This window comes from Chelonoidis abingdonii, chromosome 4 (assembly GCF_003597395.2).
Source record: "Chelonoidis abingdonii isolate Lonesome George chromosome 4, CheloAbing_2.0, whole genome shotgun sequence".
Lineage (NCBI taxonomy): Eukaryota > Metazoa > Chordata > Testudines > Testudinidae > Chelonoidis > Chelonoidis abingdonii.
Genome location: NC_133772.1, coordinates 40,592,343 through 40,607,974, shown reverse-complemented (window position 1 = coordinate 40,607,974; position 15,632 = coordinate 40,592,343). Strand labels below are relative to the sequence as shown.

Here is a 15,632-nt window from a genome sequence, read left to right as displayed (position 1 = left end):
CACTTCTATGATTCTGTGATTCTATGGAATGCAGGGTCAGGCTTATCGGGCCAGATCCTTAGCTAGTGCAGTATGACGTAGTTCCACTGATTTCAGTGGTGCTATGCCAATTTATATCAGCAGTAGATATGGAGCATAATATTAATAACAATATATTTGTAGTCTTTAAAGTCCTTTATTCTAATACATCTTCTTTGGGTTTTCAAATTATTCAATGATCAAATCAAATGGAAAGTGCCACATCTTTCTGCATTACTATGTATGTTCTGTTTTAAAAACAAAACTATCACCTTTTAAACATGGAAGAACAACCTTTTTCAGGTTAAACCCACCTCCAGACGAAATCATTGTGTTCTCTCTTCTAATAGCACTGGAAGACAGACAGCTCTTGCGACCATAAACTCCCTGGTTAAAAGATTTCTAAAGCATTATAGGCTACCCAAAATACAAAAGACATTTAGCTCTGGAACATTACTGAGGATAAGTACCTTTGTCCACACTGTTTGCACAAGGGTCCTCAAAGTTATCTTCAACATCAGGACAGCTGCCCCTAGTCTTCCATGAGTTACCAAAGGCTGAAGCTGAATCCTCCACAACTCCACTAATTGTCCGAAAGTCATCAATCGGGATGTTGTTGAAATTGCCACAAAGACCTGGGTGGGGGATAAATCACAATCAAATGGTATAAATAGGGTTTTGAGATTTAGAGGGATGAGCTTAGCTCTCTGATGCTCTAGGTTTTCATCCAGGAAGTAGGAAATGAAGACTTGTCTTGCTTGGTATATTTAATATCCACACACAGCAGACTAGCCTTTTTAAGGTATAATTTTTATTATCTACTATAGTAGAATCAAGGGGCCCCAACAGAGACTGGTGTTGTACATATACATAGTGAGAGACTGTCTCTGCCTCAAAGAGTTTACAAACTAAAGAAATGGCAAAAAAAAGCTGGAGAAACAGAATATTATGCCATTTTACAGGCAGGAAACAGAGGCACTGAGAGGTTAAATGACTTGCCCAGGGTGTAACAGAAAGTCTGTGGAAAAGGTAGGAATCTAATCCACAGTCCTTGAGTCCTGGCCCAATATCTTAACCAGTCTTTCTTTATAGTCTAATAATCAAAAGATTCTCACATACCACATAATATGAAATTCAATTTATCTACCTCAGCAGAGTAGAAGGATTTAATCGATCCTACCTAGACTTTAAGTTTTTGTTCTAGGTGTGACATTGCACTCCATATGTTTATGGAAATATACTTATGAGTGTGAATATAATGTAACTGGAATATGCTTTATGCAAAAGGTCTCTTGTAAGATATCATTACAAAGCTTATATCTACTGAGTGTGTTCATCCTATTTGTATGAATGTATCATTCTTGTATCTGAAACTAGAAATATGAAGTATTACTTTGAGGTCCTATTGTAATTATGCAAAGTGTGGGCCATTAATGGTGGGTTGGAATCTTGATGGATCCCATTAACCAGGACAATTGGTTGTAAATGGCTCTGTTTATTCACAAACCTTCCTGGGTACGTGCAGGCCAACCCTGAAAGAACAGAGAATGAGGTCTTACAGTGACATGTGATCATGTCACCTAGTATTGCAATCCATCTTAAACCTGGTGCTTTTCCATTTAGAAGGAAGGGTGGGAACCCAGAGAGAGACAAAGGATTCCCACCTTGTGCCAAGCTATAAAAGAAGGTGGAACAGAACAAAGGGGGCTGCCATAATGAGAAATCCCCTAGTTACCACCTGAACTGGAACTAACAAGAACCGTACCAGGGGGAAGGATTGGGCCCAGACTAAGAAGGAGTCTAGTCTATGAAAGAAGCTTATTGGAACATCTTTGAGGGTGAGATTTACCTGTATTCAGTTTCTTAATGCATTAGGCTTAGACGTGTGTGTTTTGTTTTATTTTACTTGATAATTTACTTTGTTCTGCCTGTTATTACTTGAAACCACTTAAATCCTACTTTTTATACTGAATAAAATTATTTTTGTTTATTAATTAAACCAGAATAAGTGATTAATACCTGGGGGAGCAAACAGCTGTGCATATCTCTCTATCAGTGTTCTAGAGGGTGAACAATTTATGAATTTACCCTGTATAAGCTTTATACAGAGTAAAACAGATTTATTTGGGGTTTGGATCCCATTGGGAGCTGGGTGTTTGAGTGCTGAAGGCAGGAGCACTTCTTAAGCTGTTTTCAGTTAAGTCTGCAGCTTTGGAGCATGGTTCAGACCCTGGGTCTGTATTGCTGCGGAGTGGTGTGTCTGGCTCAACAAGGCAGGGTTCTGAAGTCCCAAGCTGTCAGGGAAAATGGGCTCAGATGTAGTTTCAGCATGTCAGGTGACAGTCCCAAGGGGGTCTCTGTGACCGAACCCATCACACCAGGGATGCGAGGTATTTCAATAAGGCTCTAAGTAATTTGGACAGGAAGTGTGATGGATGTACCATTATAACATGGGTAGACAGCATGAGCGTAATATACTGTACCAGATGTATGATTTTGGTAAGAGTCATCCACTGTTATGAAGAGCTGCATAATGGGTTTTATTTGCACTTGAATCTGTACTCCAAATGAGGTCAAGATGTTGATGTAGAATGTAGACGGTCTGAAGATAGTGATGCCATCTAAAAATACATAAATATATCTTTACCAAGAAAATATGCACAAACCTGCACATATGTGAAGAGTTGACGACACCAAATGTACACCTCCGTTTGCTTGCTCAATGAACAGGAATGCAGCAATTGTAATATTGCATCAGATCGTGGTCCATCTACTCCAGTATCTTGTCTCTGACAGTGGCCAGAAACAGATGCTTCAGAGGAAGGTGCAAGAACCCTGCTGCAGGCAGGCGTGGGATAACCTGGGGCAGATGTGAACACTGAAGAAGGAACACTTACCTCTAGTTATTGGCAGCACTGCAATGAAATTATTGATATAGACATTTCCACAGGAACAGAGTCGAATATTCTGCAAATGGAAAATGAAATATGCCACAATGCCAATCAAATATCAAAGAAAGGGATGGAATTGGTGTCACATTCTGACATGCATCAGCCTTGGAAACTTGCTTACAGAAGGAAGAGTCTTTAATAAATCAAGACCCCTCCACCCCTTAACACAGTTTGATATTATCTGGTGAGTGGTGTTGTCCAGGGATCTGTGCAGCAACACTGAAAAATTCTGAGAGCTGTACTGGAAAAAAAGAGAATCCATCTCCTAAGCAATATTCTTGACAGCATATGTTAACTCACTTAACTTTTTGAGGACAATAGAGGAAATTTACTTAGAGGAAATTTTTATCTTCAGAGCACTGTATGGACATCAGGTCTCATTCTGTTCCCAGAGTAGTAAATTTGAATTTTGCCATAGGCTACATGGGGAGCAGGATCAAGCCTTCCATCTGGAAAACGATGTGCTGTTATGGTGATTCTACTTCACAAAGGAGATTAGAGAGGATACAGCATAATGTAACAAAAGTACTATCAAGTCTCATGAATTTTAATGATAAGAAAGGTATAAGAGACTTGGGCTTCTATTTATTTCTTGGAAAAGAGGAGATGTTTTTGAAGTAGAAATTCTCAGAATTATGAAAAGGACCAAGAAGTCTGATAGAGATTCTTTTTGAACCTCTTACCACTGTGAAAAATGCAAGAGGCAGAATCTCAAAAGTTAGGAACTTAGAAGAAAACAGAGGATTTCTGTAGAACTAAGCTGGCAAACATATGGACCAGATCCTTAACTGGTGTAAAGTGGTGTAACACCATGAATTTCAATGGAGCTATGCTGATTTACATTACCAGAGGAGACCCATAAAACCAAATTCAAGCCCCTTTCCTTTTTCCCTTCAAAACCATCAAGAAAGCATGCTGCAAGGGTGGTGATACTTTAGATCCATTTTTGGTGGCTCCTTGTTACCCCCACCCCGTATATGTATATAAGAGTTGCCTGACTTAGGTTGGATCCAAAGAAGTGGGCTGTAGCCTACGAAAGCTTACGCTCAAATAAATTTGTTAGTCTCTAAGGTGCCACAAGTACTCCTGTTCTTTTTGTTCCCAGGAAAGATAATTGAAGCAAAAAGTACAAATGAATTCAATAATTCCCCAATGGTTTGTTCCTGGAGTAGGAGAGTTTGTGGAAGATTGAAAAGCATGCGGGTTAGAGAAACAATGGTCTTGTGATCAAGGCACCCGACAGAGGCTCCTAAGATCTATGTTGGGTTCCTGGTTCTGCCACAGACTTGCTGTGTGACTTTGAATAACTCAGTCTCTGTGTTCCACTGTTATCTGTCAAATGGAGACAATAATACCTCCCCTCTCCCACCCTTCATCAGTCTGTTTAGATGATAAAATCTTTGGGGCAAAGACTGTCTCTTCTTATGTGTTTATACAGAACCTAGCACAGAGCTCTGATCTTGTACGGGAATCTTGCAAACATTTAATCAAAAAGTTCAGGCATAGAGGGCCAGCTGATCTTTCCTGGTCCTTACATTTCTTTTTAAACTAAGTAGTTACCAATGACTTACAAGGGCTCTTAATGTGACTAATACATTCTTCAAGCAAGTCATAGTGCTTGATATCCCACATTGAATGATCTCTCCAACAACCACAAAGCTGCTGCCATTGTCCTGAAAATAAGCCAGAAAAACAGGTATGTAAACCATTTTCTGTCATATAATAAGAAGCAAGCAGTGGGGAAAATAGATCTCTAAAACATTTACAGGGAAATAGGAAAGGACCCAGGCATGCCAACTACAATTGCAAAATGTTACCTTTCACTCCCACTTGCAAAACCATGCCCGTTAACCTTTCCCTTATGGTCCATTCCTTCAGCATCTGCTGCTAGTCTATTTTTCAAAGGGCTACTTGGAGGTGGGTCTTTGGATAAGAAGGGGCCAGCTCATCCACCTTTGTTTGCCAGACAATTTTCCACCAGGACAAAGTGACAAAATCTATGCTAATAGGTCCACTAGAAAAGTAAATAATTTTTAAAAACTTTTTAAAAATGTGTTGATGCAGGAAAGATCCACTGATAAGCACTGAGCAGATGAGATCCAGACTTATGAGGTAGCAAATAGGACCCCTCATGCTTAAAAGTTAAGCACATGCTGAAGAGTTTTGTTAGATTGGGAGCCATCTCAGCAAATGAGGCAATAAAGCTCTAACATAGCTTAACTTTTGATCCTAAAAAGACTGAGAAATTAAAGAAGCTATTTTTCATACCTTAGCTAAGACATAATGACAATTGCCATGAAAAATGAACTCTTTGTTATCAAACGTAGTAATGTGGAACCCTCCCTCCACATTACAATTTCCAGAAAGAGGCAGAGATACACAAACCCATTGGCCACCAGCACAGGTACTATTAAAAAAAAAAGAACAGTTATAATCAGAATACATGTGAGGAGATATCATCTGCGTTGAAAACTTGAGATGTCTGTATAAATCAGTCAATCTTCTTCCTGTTCTTAGTAAAGCTGGCTGAAACTTAGAATTTCCATTTCATGGGAAATTTCAACATTTTGAAATTTGTGTCATTCTGAATCAGAACAAAAACAAATATTTTCAAATTTTTCTGCCAAACAGAAATTCCAAATTGGAAAATTTTCATTTTGTTTAGAATTTTATTTTATTTTATGATTTTTTTATTTTTACATTACTTCATAACATGTACTAGTGTAAAACTCACACATTATAATGTGACAGAATATAACGGTTGAAATAGCCTATTTTATTTCATTTCATTTTTAAAATAATCAATTGCAGCTGCTACTTAATACTGATTGATTGATTATCTTCCTTTCTAGATCAAATCGTTTCCTGTTCATGTTGTAATGAAACAGTTTGAATAAAATTTCAGAATTCCCTGAAACAAAGCTTTGGAATTCCCCAAACAAAAATTTCAGACACAACATTTTTTAAATTTAGAAATATTATTGTTCCCCTGGCATGTCAGAGACAATTGACACATTTTTTAAACAGCAAAGAGTCCTGCGGCACCTTATAGACTAACAGACGTATTGGAGCATGAGCTTTTATGGGTGAATATCTACTTCGTCGGTGCATCCAACGAAATGGGTATTCACCCACGAAAGCTCATGCTCCAATATGTCTGTTAGTCTATAAGGTGCCACAGGACTCTTTGCTGCTTTTACAGATCCAGACTAACACGGCTACCCCTCTGATACTTTATTTTTTAAACAATGTGTCCATTTCTATCCACAATGGCATGTTCAGTCAGAAAGATATTTCAATGCATAATTTTGCACCAGCTCTAGTTAGTTTGTTACTCAGCTACCTATTCAATGCAATGCTCCTCCCAAATGTATAAGACTTTGCATGATCAGGCCCTGAAATAATAAAAGTTTACTGAAGTTAATGGAAAGAAATTCACCCTTGGGTACTTAAAGATCTAGCTGAAGCCATCCTGGAATCATTAACCATTATCTTCAAGAGCTATTTGGAGAATGAGTGAGGTCCGAGAGGACAAGACACGGGCAAACATAGTACCCATCTTTCACAAGGGGGAACAAAAATGATGTGTGAAATTACAGACTAGTCAGCCTAACTTCTATACCTGGAAAGATACTGGAACAAATGATTAAACAATCAATTTGTAAGCACCTGAAGGATAATAGGATGAATAAGTAATAGCCCACATGGATTTCTCAAGAACAAATCATGCCAAACTAACCTAATTTCCTTCTTTGACAGTCTTATTAGGTTAGTGCAGGGGGAGGAAGCAGTAGACATGATACATCTTGATTTTGACACAGTCTCTCATGACTATCTCATAAGCAAACTAGGGAAATATAACTAGATGAACCTACTATATAAGGTGGGTGCACAACTGGTTGGAAAACTACTCAGAGAGTAGTTATCAATGGTTCCCAGTCAAGGTGGAAGGAAATATCTGCAAGGAACTGTCCTCTATCTGGTTTTATTCAATATCTTCATAAATGATTTGGATAATAGCATAGAGAGCACAGTTTGCAGACAGTACCTAGCTGGAATTCAATAACAAGTGCAAAGTACTACATTTAGGATTAAAAAATCAAATGCACAAATACAAAATGGAGAATAAGTGGGTAGGCAGTAGTACTGCAGAAAAAGGTTTAGGGGTTATAGCGGATCACAAATTGAATATGAGCCAACAATGTAATGCAGTTGTGGAAAAGGTTAACGTCATTCTGGGGTGTCATATGTAAGAAATGGGAGGTAATTGTTTTGCTCTACTTGGCACTGGTGAGGCCTCCTCTGGAGTATTCTGTCTAGTTCTGGGCACCACATTTTAAGAAAGACCTGGACACATTGAAGACATGTTTACTCTTGAGAAAAGAAGCATGAAGGGGGACCTGATAACTCTTCAAATATGTTAAGGGTTGTTATAAAGAGGCCAGTGATTAATTGTTCTCTATGTCCATTGAAGTTAGGACAAGAAGAAATCGGCTTAATATTCAGCAAGGGAGACATAGGTTAGATATTAGGAAAAACTTTGTCACTATAAAGATAGTTAAATAGCAGAATAAGTTACCCAGGGAGGTTGTGGAAGTGCTACCATTGGAGGCTTTCAAGAACAGGTTAGACAAACACCTGCCATGGATGATCTAGGTATACATGGTCCTGCCTCTGTGCACAGGGATGGACTAGATGATCCCTTGAGGTCCCTTCCAGCCCAACATTGCTATGATTCCTTTAATTCAATGGGCTTTGACTCAGGCACTTGAAAGGGACACTATTTCAAAACCCAGGATGTTATAATTAGTTGAGAAATATCTTACAGATTCTAAATCAATAGCTTTCTTTCCCCAGTGTTGCAGAGAACATAAATGAGTCTCTATGCAGGACCTACACTACTTTGTGCTGCAGATGCAGGTCTTCAGCTGGTATGGAGAACTCAAGGTAAAGGGCAATCTTCATTCTTAGAGCTATGCACACATAAGGAAAACAGCAAAATATGGGCATAGTGCTTGGACTTCATGAGGAACTAGGGAAATTTTTCAAACAGGAAAAGATAAGGCCTGCAGGAAAAACAAGCATGTTTGTTGAGCTTCTCAATGGACACTAGAATGATGAATAAAGGAGTAAAATGAAAACCGGCAAACAGCATATATGACAGGTCTCTTCAGTGAAAACCTTCTATAGGTGAAGACTAGAGATGGGCTCAAGTTGCAAAGTTTGGACCCAGATCTACACATTCTCAATGTTCAGAGAGTTTTAGATCCAGGGCATTGAAGCAGACCATTATTTCTATAAGAACTAATTGTGAATGCAACCCACACTAACACAGTGTAACTGTCCCCCCATAGTGACTAGACCACATAGAAGTTTGAGTCAGCTAATGCCTCCAAGCTAACGGACCTGATCCTTTATCTCAGATGGGAGAGGCTCATGCTTTCATCTTCTGAAGTCTCAGGTTCTGTATCTGCAAAGGATTTCCAACTAAGTTCATAACTACGATGTTCAGATCTCACTCTGAACTTCCCTAGAGCGTGGTGGTGATCAGATCCTAAGTTTTGTGTCAATACTATCTTTAGTAAAGACAAATACTAGGACTGGGATGTAGAGACAATGACATTTAACTCATCAGTGCTTTCTAATAAACGCATCTGCTACATTAATATAGTTAGGCTTGTAACAATACCAGTTTTGAGAAGGAGTGGAGTAGGACCCTCCGGTTGCATAGACTTTGCCTTGAAACATGCATGGACAGCTGTTAGTGGGGATGCATTTGTTGCCATTCATGTCATCGAGAATAGTCCCTGTTCAGAAATACTGGCTAATTAATATTTCTTAAGGTAGAAAGGACACTGAAGAAAATTCAGAAAATAAGAAAACACAGTACATCATATTTGGACATTTCTGCATGTCTGGCTTGGGATGAACTATAAGTTTTAAAGAAAAATCACGTCTTTTTGCTCATTGTCAGCAGCATTCTGAAAGTTCATCTGTTAGCTGATAGGAGACATTTCTCACCATGGCTAAAGTGCAGATGGTTTTAATTGCAATATGCATTTCTGATCCCATCGGGCTGTGTATTGTCTGTTACCTTGCTGAAACGTGACATCATGTGTGGCAAATGCAAGATTATGATACAGTCTCCATCCATTTCTAATACTGGTTCAGAAATCAGAAAGGAACTTCAGGGCCACAGCCCAGCCTCCATTTATCTATGTGCAAGCCTGCATCTGCACACACATTTTTTGTGTTTGACTTCAGCAGGAGCAAGTTCCCAGTGATTTGGACACATATCGAAAACTTAACTGAAACCATTGAGGTGCCTGACCACCCACACAGGCTCACACAACATTTCTCTGAATATATTCTCCCTATCGAGACAGCTTCTCCTTCCCTGATCCTTCCCCAACCAGACCTGTGCCTTTTTCTCTGTTCCTACACCAGAGACCCTCCTGTCTTCCTTTCCATTGTCATGATACTGACCCTTTAGAGGTTTGGCTTCAGCCAGGAGAAAGAGATGTAATTCAAACCAATCTTTACATTAATCCATTCTTCAGCTATAAGAAACTATTCATTCATCTCTAGTCATGGGTCAATACTGGATATTCCATGACTTCCGGGGACAATCCATGCAAACTTGTAAGACACAAACTATTATCTGTCTACTTGCCAGTTTTCCAGACAAAGGAATGTAAAATTCTGTCTACAGTTTTATTTAAGTATGTTCACATTTTAATGAAGAAGAATGCCTTTCACTCAACAACAAGAGATATCTCCCCATAAGTCCCTTCATGAGCATAGCCTGTTATAAGAAGGATACTACTTTACCAGCAGGGCAGAAGCAACCATCAGTACATGGGGCTTTACAAATCTTGCTCCTCTCTGGATTGGCGCATGTGTCAGCACAGGGGTTTCCACATTCCATATATTCCAGGTTGTTTGGACATTCCTGGACTGCAAACCCAAATGAAGCAGTTGTAGAGGGTAATGTAGAGGGTAAATCAATGCTCTAAATGCAGTTAATCATTTTCCAAAGGTTATAAAATGTTGGTTATAAAATGTTCTATCGAGAGCATTAGTGTAATTTTATCCACTTTTGGAACCAGTTATGTTTATGGTTACTTTGGTTTTATAAGCCAACAGGTCTTGCAGTTTTTAAATTGGCAGGCATTATAGACTATAACACTATTTACACCAATAGTTCACTGTTCACTCACTCTCAAACTGAAGTAGTCACTGTTGTAACATGCTCTGTCAGGCAGATGATCATCACACACACTCAGAAGCTTGCACTAAATACCTGCATTACTAACCTTTATTTAACTTATTCAGTTCTTGGAATCATCTTTCAAAACAGAGAATTTTATGAAAGCACGTAATTTCAGAAGCGCTTATAAAACACATTAAAAGAAACACTGCAGTTATCTTCTCTAATAAATACTGCTAAGGATATATAAATTATCCTTAGATGCCAACTGAATTGGTTACAGAATTTAAATTCTATAGTTACTTACAACAAAGATCTTTGGTTCTCCATTTGCCAGGGATTCCCCCATTCAGGACGCAGTCTCGGGAATACTGGCTAAGGGTACTGCATATGCAGCTAGAAACCAAAGCAGAATCAGAAGAAAAATTCTTTGCACAGATGCACATATCTCTTGTGCAGGTGGCTACATAGTCATCAAAAGCAACCACTCTGGAACAGTTCCCAAGTTGGGCTAAGAGTTTCTTGCATTTTGATTTCTGTAATGAAAGAAAAAGGAATAATCCACATCTTATCTTGGGGCCTGATCCTCAGCCAATATAAACTGGCAAAGCTCCATTGACTTACAGAGTGAGAGTTTAAGGCCAGAAGCAGGGGCGGCTCCAGGCCCCAGCACGCCAAGCGCGTGCTTGGGGCGGCATGTCGCGGGGGGTGCTCTGCCGGTCACTGGGAGGGCGGCAGGCAGGCCGCCTTTGGTGGCATGCCTGCGGAGGGTCCTCTGGTCCCGTGGCTCTGGTAGACCTCCCGCAGGCATGCCCGCAGAGGGTCCGCTGGTCCCACAGCTTCGGTCGAGCCGCGGGACCAGCGAACCCTCTGCAGGCATACCTGCGGGAGGTCCACCAGAGCTGCAAGACCGGCGACCTGCAGAGCGCCCACCGCGGCATGCCGCCATGCTTGGGGCGGCGAAATGTCTAGAGCTGCCCCTGGCCAGAAGGGGCCTTCAGATCATCTAGCTTCAGTGAACTCTGATTTACACCAGCTGAGGATCTGTCCCATGATCACTAAGCCCACAGAAAAGGCCTGCCAGACATTTGATGTGCTCATTTGCTGTTCTTCTTGGACTGGAGGCTATAATTCACTCATGTGCATTTTTCCACTGTAAACCTCTATAATACTATAATAGCACAGTCTTACAGCTACAGGTTCATTTTGGGCTCTGATTCATGGCTGGATTCCTGAAGAATTTTAATTCTTTGAAAATTGTTTATATAATATTTGCCTCAAGTTAACCTCTGGAATTGTACTTTATTGTATTTCAGGGAGGTTTATACTTACTGTGCCACTGGCTGCACACACTTACATATTTACTACATTTATTTTTTTGTTGATGAGAGCGACCTTTATGGTTTCTGGCATCTTCATCTTCAGCTACATCAGGGCACTTTTCTGTAGGCTCCTCTACTTTGTGAAGGTTTCCAAACTGCCTCGGGAGTAGTTTATAGCCTGGAAAATTCCAAAGTTCATCCTGAATACCAATCAAATGCAGAATCAAATCTTCAACTCTGCTTCTGTATTGTGAAGGCACATTTAATTATTGTGCTCTAGGGCAACATATTTTTTACTCAAATTATTTAATATAACCCAGACACCTGAAATATAGTGACTGACAGACTTACATCATTCCTATTGAGTTAGAATTCTGAAATAAAGAACACTTTTATTAGGAATTGATGATTCTTTTTTTAAAAAGTGAACTTTGACCTTTCACTTAGAGGTCATCAGTCTCAAGGGGTTTCAACTGTTTAAGTGCCTATTTGAGCTAGATGGCAAATCTGTCAAAAGTATCTAAATGGCTTAGCAGCCTAAGTCCCACTGGCTTTCAGTGAAACTTATGGTGAAATTTTAAAAATGGTCCTAAATGACTGAGTCCCATTGGAAAGTAATGTAATTTAGGCTCCTCAATCACTTAGGCCATTTTGAACATTTTGTCTTTAGGCTCCTAAGTCATTTCTGAAAATAGAATTTAGGTGCTGTTGAAATTGTTACCCAGAACCCTGAAGTCTCCTACATTAGCCTGGTAGGGTTATAAGAATGGTAAAGGGTACACGTAGTGTTCCTTTCATTTCTCCCCTTTGCAGGGGCTGAGTGCAGTTGAAATCCTCTCATTGCTCACTACCCAGGAGCTATCACCAGCACAAGATTTTGGCTGATCCAGGCTGTGATTACTGCCAATGCTGTCAACGTGCAGTGTGGGTCCAGAATGGATTTTAAAGTTATGTTGTTTGGACATAACCCTTTATTTCCTAATCAAAAATTTTTTGGAGGGCCATGCTATGACAGTAGGTATTTTGCTCAACAATTCTGGATTTGTGCCTAGGTAACACTCAGTTTCAGCTCTGAGTTTCAGTTGAATTCCTCCAGTTAGTGGGAGGGGAACGTTCCCTTCCCATGGAAAGAGATTGGGGTGTTCTATCCCCAAAACATGCAGATCCCTCAGGACCCAATGGAGGCACAGTGCTACCACAGAGAGAGGCATTGCCTAGGGTCGCCAACTGTCTAATCACATAAACCCAAACACCCTTGCCCTGCCCCCTGCCCTGCCCCTTCCCTGAGACCCCGCCCCACTCACTCCATCCCCCCTCTCTCCATCACTCACTGTCCCCCACCCTCCTCTCACTCACTTTAACTGGGCTGGGGCAGAGAAATGGGGTGCAGGAGGCAGTGAGGGGTGAGGGCTCTGGCTGGGCGGTGCTTAATTTGGGCAGCTTCCAGTCGGCGGCGCAGCAGGACTAAGGCAGGCTCTCTGCCTGGCCTGGTCCTGAGCCACTCCCGGAAACAGCTGCTCCATGCACTCCCCCTGCCTGTGGGCACCCCACCTCTGCAGCTCCCATTGGCCACAGCTCCCAATCAATGTGAGCTGCGGAGTCAGTGCTCAGGACGGGGGCAGGGCATGTAACCCCCTACCCTGTGTTCCAGGGGCTGCAGGGATGTGCCGGCTACTTCCAGGAGTAGCGCGGAGCCAGACCAGGCAAAGTCTGCCTTAGCCCTGCTGTGCAGCTGGACTTTTAGCAGCCTAAAATCTTCTGGTTTGGCTTTGGTAGCTTCTGGGAGTCAGAGCCTGATTCCAGGAGACTCCCGGAGAAACCGAGAGGGTTGGCAACCGTACCCTTGCCTCTTCAGTGCTGTTCAGTCCCATTAGTAGCTGCAGGCCTGAGATAGCCTGGCTCCTGCAGGAGCCATACTGCAAGGGGCTTTCCCAGTCACTGTGTGCCCCTGGAACTACCACAGGGCATGAAATTTAAGTTGATGAAGACTCTGTTTGCTTCCTGCACAGATATTGGCAGGGGAAAGAATCTTCCAGGGAACGCCACCTGCAAAGCCCAAACCTGAGGAACATCCAGGAGGGGAGCCCGATGCAGGGGAACATTCCCCCTGCTGCTCCCCTTCATCACCGATCCCGGGGTGCTGTCTTCCCTCCATTTTCAGAAGCAGAGGGAGCCTCGGGGCCAGAGTTGAGGGTTGCATTGGCCTCTTTCCAGTATAGTGGAATATTTGAAGCTGCCAGTAGCTTGCATTAGGGTTTTTGTAAACATTATCCTGAGCTCACTGAAGTTACTGAAAAGTATGGATCACTGTTGATGATTTTTAACAATACACAAATGAAAAATCACACTGGTTCCTAACTGTAAGAGGATGAAAATGTGAAGATCTGTCACGGAGGAAACAACTACCCACCCCTACTATGAAAGTGCAACTACCTTAGAATCTATTACTATCAAAGGTAAATATTAGGGTTGCCAGGCGTCCAGTTTTCAACCGGAACATCCAGTCAAAAAGGGATCCTGGTGGCTCCAGTCAGCACCACTGACTGGGCCATTAAAAGTCCAGTTGGCAGTACTGCGGGTTTAAGGCAGGCTAGTTCCTTCCTGTCCTGGCACTATACTGCGCCCTGGAAGCAGCCAGCAGGTCCGTCTCCTAGGTGGGGGGGCCATGGGGCTCTGTGTGCCGGCCATGCCCAAGCACCAGCTCCACACTACCATTGGCCAGGAACCATGATCAATGGGAGCTGGGGGGCGGGGTGCCTGCAGGTGAGAACAGTGCGGGGAACCTCCTGGACCCCCTACCTAGGAGCCAGACCTGCTGCTGGCCACTTCCAGGGTGCAGCGCGGAGCCAAGACAGTCAGGAAGCCTGCCTTAGCCCCACTACACTGCTGACTGGGAGCTGCCAGAGGTAAGCCCGAGCCCCAACCCCCTGCAACAGCCCTGAGCCCCCCAAAACCCAGAGCCCCCTCCTGCACTCCAAAACCCTCATCCCCAGCCCCATTCCAGAGCCTGCACTCCCAGACAGAGCCCTCAACCCCTGCATCCCAATCCCCTGCCCTAGCCCAGAGCCCCCTCTCATACCCTGTAGCCCTCATCCCCGAGCCCAGCCCCTCACTCCAGAGATTCACACCCTCAGTCCAGAGTTCATACCACCCCCTGCACCCTAACCCCCTGCCTCAACCCACAGCTCCTTCCCACATTCTGAATCCCTCGGCCCCATCCCCCAGCCTGGAGCCCCCTCCTGCTCCACAAACCCCTCATCCCCAGCCCCACCCCAGAGCCCACACCCCTAGTTAGATCCCTCACCCCCTCCCACACCCCAAACCCCTGCCCCAGCCCAGTGAAAGTGATTGAGGGTGGGGCAGAGTGAGCCACCAAGAGAGGGGGAATGTAGTGAGTGGGGCCGTGGCCTCAGGGAAGGGGTAGGGCTAGGGTGTTCAGTTTTGTGCGATTAGAAAGTTATCAAACCTAAATATGGTAGCGGTACAACATGAGAGATCTGCAATTAACTTTGGTTCGATGGGGCTTGTGTGAATCTTTCCAGGTTTGTAACCCCCTGAGAATCATGAATCAGCATTAGGTTTCTCAAAATTCACCCTAGGTTTGTCAAAATGTGTATATCAGGGTACCTTTCAGCAAACCAGAGGAAAATGGTTTTTAGTCATACTTCATAAAACTCCAGGGAACATATAATGTCCAATTCCTACCATTCAAATGCAAATCATTCTTCTCATTGCCATCATAGTTCCCACATAGACCACATGTTTTCCCCTTGTATGTATCTTCCAAGTCCAGCTACAAAATAAAAACAAACAGGAAAACCAGAGTTTTAAGTGGTTCAGTATGGAAAAGAACTAAGGTGTCAAATTTCTTCTATCATGTGAAAACATTGAACAAACAGCTAAGCCACATTCCTTTAGCGTTTATCTATTCATTTCTTTGGAGCATTATTTAATGTACATCATTTGCTTCAATACCTTTAAAGTATGACAATTCAGTTAAATATAAAATGTTGCTTTCTTCATTATATACATTTGGTCTTCACAAGTCCTTTCTCATTATCCACTCTGTGGCCCAAATCCTGAGGTCCTTACTAGAAGGGGCACATTCTGCTCTCAGTCACATGGTGTAAA

At 42.3% G+C, this 15,632-nt stretch overlaps 1 protein-coding gene across 1 annotated transcript in view; it reads right to left on the bottom strand.

Annotated features, from left to right (window-relative positions):
- LOC116829791 (mucin-5B-like) overlaps positions 1–15,632 on the bottom strand; it is a 72,551-nt gene that overhangs the window by 51,528 nt on the left and 5,391 nt on the right. Inside the window, exons 4-13 of the mRNA XM_032788836.2 lie at positions 15,207–15,294; positions 11,537–11,679; positions 10,487–10,715; positions 9,801–9,926; positions 8,659–8,776; positions 5,238–5,376; positions 4,541–4,642; positions 2,916–2,985; positions 2,502–2,639; positions 489–653 (exon numbers count right to left, since the gene is read on the bottom strand). Of these exons, the coding sequence (XP_032644727.2) occupies positions 489–653; positions 2,502–2,639; positions 2,916–2,985; positions 4,541–4,642; positions 5,238–5,376; positions 8,659–8,776; positions 9,801–9,926; positions 10,487–10,715; positions 11,537–11,679; positions 15,207–15,294 (1,318 nt within the window). The remainder of the gene's footprint in view (positions 1–488; positions 654–2,501; positions 2,640–2,915; positions 2,986–4,540; positions 4,643–5,237; positions 5,377–8,658; positions 8,777–9,800; positions 9,927–10,486; positions 10,716–11,536; positions 11,680–15,206; positions 15,295–15,632) is intronic.